Source organism: Hylaeus volcanicus, chromosome 7 (assembly GCF_026283585.1).
Source record: "Hylaeus volcanicus isolate JK05 chromosome 7, UHH_iyHylVolc1.0_haploid, whole genome shotgun sequence".
NCBI lineage: Eukaryota > Metazoa > Arthropoda > Insecta > Hymenoptera > Colletidae > Hylaeus > Hylaeus volcanicus.
The window spans coordinates 10,638,369-10,644,050 of NC_071982.1; the positions used below are offsets into that span (position 1 = coordinate 10,638,369).

The 5,682-nt window shown below is 32.7% G+C and overlaps 1 protein-coding gene across 1 annotated transcript in view; it reads right to left on the reverse strand.

The window, feature by feature from the left end:
* LOC128879345 (odorant receptor 82a-like) overlaps positions 1-5,458 on the reverse strand; it is a 7,738-nt gene extending 2,280 nt beyond the window's left edge. Inside the window, exons 1-4 of the mRNA XM_054128399.1 lie at positions 5,205-5,458; positions 3,596-3,950; positions 1,825-2,055; positions 514-627 (exon numbers count right to left, since the gene is read on the reverse strand). Coding sequence (XP_053984374.1) covers positions 514-627; positions 1,825-2,055; positions 3,596-3,950; positions 5,205-5,458 — 954 coding nt within the window. The remainder of the gene's footprint in view (positions 1-513; positions 628-1,824; positions 2,056-3,595; positions 3,951-5,204) is intronic.
* Positions 5,459-5,682: the final 224 nt, after the last annotated feature.

Here is a 5,682-nt window from a genome sequence, read left to right on the forward strand (position 1 = left end):
TCTAATTCTGGAACACCCTGTATACGACAGTTAGATGGACCGAGCACGTGTGAGAAATGCGAGGTCTCTCTCTAGTGCCGAGTTCAGGAGGTGCCACCACAAGTGCATGTGCAATCGATAATTGTATTACTTTTTTATATAGAAATGCATGTTGTTGTTTTATAAAGCATTAGGGTGAAGTGGTAAAAAAATGATTAGTGCACCATATATTTTAAACAATTGTCTGTAAGGAAAAGTATGCTAAAAATATTCTAAAGATACTTGATACTATATTAGGTTGTCCCAAAAGTTTCTTCCGTGACTTGCGCTCAATTATTTTGTGTGGCAGTATTTATATAAATAAACAACCTAATTTCTTAGATGTTAATATTGTATAACAGTAATGGAGCAAAATGAATCGTACGAAATTTAATAATGTAACATTAGACATAAAATATTTTGAATGTATTACTTATTAATGAAATGGAAGAAACTTTTGGGGCAACCTAATAATTTCTCACAGCTACTACCAACCTTGGTGCTGAGATACTCTCCAGCGAAACAAAAGATAAACGCTTCCAGTGTGATGGCGATATAAAAAAACAATATTTTCGTCAGTGTTGCGACGTTTTTGTCCGAGTGCAGCGACTGTGGCGAGAAAACGAAATTAGAAAAGTAGCGATATCATTTTTTTAAAATAATATACACTGAAGTCTCAATTGTACCCTTTTAAATATTTTAGTTGTTTTTATTGTACTAATTAACTCAAATTAATATAAAAAGATGGTGTTTGTAGTAGTTCATACACGTCCTTTCAATTTGTACTAATTACAGAAGTGTCCATCAAACTCAAAGCAAGAAAAATAATTTTTATTTCACATAATAAATAATTATGGCACGACAATGTTTTTGTATATAATAGTAAACACGTTGAACTAATAGAAATAATTTTTGTTATATACTTTTTATCATTTTTTTAATTGATATAGCCACGTGAAAGTTATGGGATTATTAAAATATAGTTTTGACGCCGTCATCAATACTAGAATTATAATTACTTACTAGTATTTAACTATATTTTTAGACAGTCAAAGTTCAAAAGAAAGCTCAACAAAATTCAAACGCCTGCCATTTTGTTTTATTTTTATTTTTATTTTTAGATGTCATTCGATGTGAATTGTGTCAGTTATGGGGAAAAGGACAAATTTCACGGTGATTGTATCAATGAAAGAAATGATTAAAAATAAACAAACAAAATTACATTTATTATTGTCTAAATAATATTTATAATATTATAAACATTAATATATAAATAATATAATAGTAGCTGTTATATAGAATAATAATAGTGAAATAGATCTTCGTTTTTTATTGTGTATAAAAACATTGACATTCCACAATTATTTATTATGCGATAGAAAAATTCGTAAAGAAAATTTTTTTTTACTCGCGAGTGTACCATAGGAATTCTTCAAGTTGAGATTAGGCTATCCCCACCACTTCGTGAAATTGCTCTCTAACACGCTACAGATGTTATACATATAGTGAAATAATAGATCTATATTAATGTAAAATAATATTTATATTATTACACATATTAACATATAAATAATATAATAATAGCTGTTATATAGAATAATAATTGTGAAATAGATCTCCATTGTTCAATTGCTCACATTAAAGTTTATAGGATGAAATATTCACATTGTATTGGCTATGGTAAATTAAACATAAATAATAAATGTATTTATTTTGTTTCATAAATATCGTAACAAATCTATAGTTAGAAAATGATAAATTTCTAAACATGAATAATATAATAAATATAATTAACGTAGTACTTACAACCATCATTAAAAAGCCAATACAACAAATACTGAGGGTATTGCATAACAATTGCATCAGAGCAATGTAAGAAAAAAGATTTTCTATATCCTTTGTAAAAATAATAATTTTCTTATGTCTATCGAATAATTGCTTGATGACACATTTCGGCAGTCCATCTTTTGCTTGTCTTGGAGAGATATCTGCCAGAGTTAGATGCACTAGTTCTATCTGGCCTCCAACATGTAATACCTAATAACCATCCATTAGGAAATATGTAAATATGCTGTAGCTAATGCCATCTAATTAATTTTACTGATTTCTTTTAAATTTGCTTGTATAAAAATATCGTAATGATATTATCGTTTAACTTATTGGTTCGTGTACAATATGTATTGTATGTACAAAAATGACCATCGAGTTAAGACAAATGTTATTTATCACGTTGAGACTAACATTTTCCAGTATGATAATCATAAACTCATACGATCATGATAATCATGATAATCAATTTATAATAATCATAAACTCATACACACTCATGGATTCAGAATAAAAAAAACGCTTTTACTGATTCAGAAATAAATACAAATTTTCAAAAATTGCGGGGAGAGGGGAAGTAATTTTTGAAAAAAAAATTTTCTTGAAAATTTGTTGATACTGGTTTATAGGCCTCTAAAAACAGTGCAATGTTTACTTGAACAGTTTTTTGATATCTCTTATGATTCCCGAGTTATAAGCGCAAAAGTAAAAAGGGGGGCTCGGACAAAAGGGGTAGTTTCTCCCTTGAAACTCAAAAGTGGCACGAACTGAAGATGGTGCACTTCACTGGAAGGTCCCACAAACAAGTGTACCAAGTTTCATCAAAATCGGAGTGTACTACTCACCGATGTTTTCTTGTTAGTCTCAACTTGATGGATAGTTGGAAAAATCGGTTTTTCATTTTTCCAACTACGGCGCACCACTCCTAAAAATATGAAAAAAATTGAGGACAATAATAACAATAATATACACTTCCTGTAATTTTATAATCGTAGTTCTGAGATTCCTTCGATGCAAAACCGGGATTTTTCATCATTTTTTTGTGTTTTTTATTTTTCACAGTTTGGATTTTGAACTGAAAAATCTGAAAAAATTCTGGAACATGTGCCTCGCTAACTGAAATATCGCTGATTTTTTTCAAAATTTTTTATGCGGCAGGACAAGAGAAATTGGTCAAACACGTGATTTTCGTTTTTTTTTTGTTTACTCCCCCACCCGTCGAGATAGGGACTTGAAACTTGGCACAGATTAGTCTTTTTTGAGAACCTATCGAATACATTCTCACAAATCGAAATGGGTCTGACGGCACTTTTAAATAATTAGTCTTTTGACTCCCAAACCCGGCTATACCCTTTGTCTTAACTCGATAGACATTCCTGTACATTCAGTCCAAATTGTACACGAACGAATAAGTTAAACAATAATACAATTACGATATCTTTACACAAGCAAAGTGTGTGTAACACTGTACACCATTTCAAATTATTTAATATATTTGTAAATGATTAAAATATATTAATATATCAATATTAATATTAAAATTATTATATTAATAATTAATAATGATATTAATAATTTTAATACGGGGCGGGACTTGAACCCGTGATCCAGGGACTACGGAGCTTGAACGCTAAACGCTAGACTGCCGTCGCTTCATTTGATAATTTTATTATATTAATATATTAATATTAAAATTATTTAATATATACATATAAATATAAAAAAGTAGTTATCAAAATAAGACACTTACTAAGGTTATTATGAAAGCATCCAACATGCTAATGCCACAGGCAGTAACTAATAATTGCAAAAACTGTACGAGCAACACGTATTCGTACGTCGGCCTGCTATAACTTGCAAATGGATATTCCATTTTCATTAACAATTCACGAGAATTCGTATCGGAATCGTGATCGTCGACCCTAAGGAAGAATTGGACGACCACGCTGCTATAAAGAAAAACCGCAAGGATGTAGACACCCATAATTAGTTGCGAGCAACGATTCGACAAATTAGCTTTGTTTATCATCACTTCGCTGTTTAGTTTTCCAGTGGAAGAATTAGTCCAATCCATGGCCATCGCTGTTAAAATATTCTTAAAAGTTCTGCAAAATTTTATTGCAAAATTTGTATTATTATTTTATTTTATTATTCCTCGAGTAGAACATTCTTTTGCATTAGAATATCTTTAGCTAATACAATTTCTACATTCTTTTGTATTCGAACTCGGTCGGGACCGCCAAGTTGCTTATTTCGAGGGAGGTAAATGTGCTATTTGGCTTGACTTTGTTCTCGAGCGAGTCGAGAGGGAACCCGTCGATAAAACAGGGAGTTCGGTGTACCGGCAAACTATAAAGTGATCGGTCGAGCATGGTTATTCTTTGGAGAAGGATAGAACACATGTTTTCTCATTTTAGCACTAGTAAAAACGAATTCTTTTCGGACCTCTCGCTCGACGGGCGACTTGAAACAAAAAGGTGGGGGTAGCGAGTTGTTTATTTCGAGGGAGGTAAATATGCTATTCGGCTTGACTTTGTTCTCGAGCGAGTCGAGAGGGAACCCGTCAATAAAACAGGGAGTTCGGTGTACCGGCAAACTGTAAAGTGATCGGTCGAGCACGGTTATTCTTTGGAGAAGGATAGAACACATGTTTTCTCATTTTAGCACTAGTAAAAACGAATTCTTTTCGGACCTCTCGCTCGACGGGCGACTTGAAACAAAAAGGTGGGGGTAGCGAGTTGCTTATTTCGAGGCGAAAAACAGTTGCTTAGGCTGCACTTTACTTTAGCGGACCTACAATTTTTAAGTTTCTTTTACATAATCCTGTAGATTTTGTCGAGAAAAATCCGGAAATGCCAGTTTCAAGGCGAGGAATCCACGAGTTGAGAAGTTATGAGCAGTTAAAAGTGGTATTTTACCGTATTTGACTGACACTTTCGATGCCATATTGTCTTGTAGCCACACCCTGTCGGAAAAACAGATTCTCGGTGGTGGCGGTCTACATTATGTACTACTTTTGAATTGCCTGACAAATACGGTAAAAAGGTTCACCTTTAACTGCTCATAACTTCTGAACCAGTGGATTCCTCGCCTGAGAACTAGCATTTTTGGATTCCACTCGCCGAAATCTACAGGCTTATGGAAAAAAAAACTTGAAAATTTTAGGTTCGCCAAAGTAAAGTATATTGAAAATGTAAGATAGAAATTAAATTCTATTAACTTAATATTATAATTAATTCCTTACCCCCATAAATAAAAATTAAATAAATTAATGACATTGATAAAAACTTTTTCCAACACATAACCTTTGCTTATTTCGAGGCAATACTGTATTTCTAAATCTGCAAAATGTAGCTTACCCACGTTTGATCCAAAAGGTGACCAGTTTGAAGCAAAACAAACTGTAGGGCAACGCAGTACTGACACATTCCACCACTTTCGTAAAATTGTTATAATTGAGATGCTTTATTATGTACCAATATTGAGATATTTGCGCAGTAGCCATTACTACCACCCAAAGAAAACGAAATATATTTTGATGAGACGATGGCCAGATTCCAGTCAATCGAAGACCAATCTCTACTGGGTAACTGATGCTGTAGATAGATATCATTCTAGATGAAATTAACATTTGCTTCGTTTAGAAACTATTTACGAGATTTAATCGAGCAATTCGTAACTTAACACTTTACCGACCAGTAGTTGATAAATCGACTTTTTGTCCCCAACGCTCACCGACCGGTAACTGATATGGTAATTAGTAAGTATTTGTTACTTTGAATTGAGATACAACACTTTACCGACCGGTAGCGGTTCAAGATCCTATACCCTTCTCAC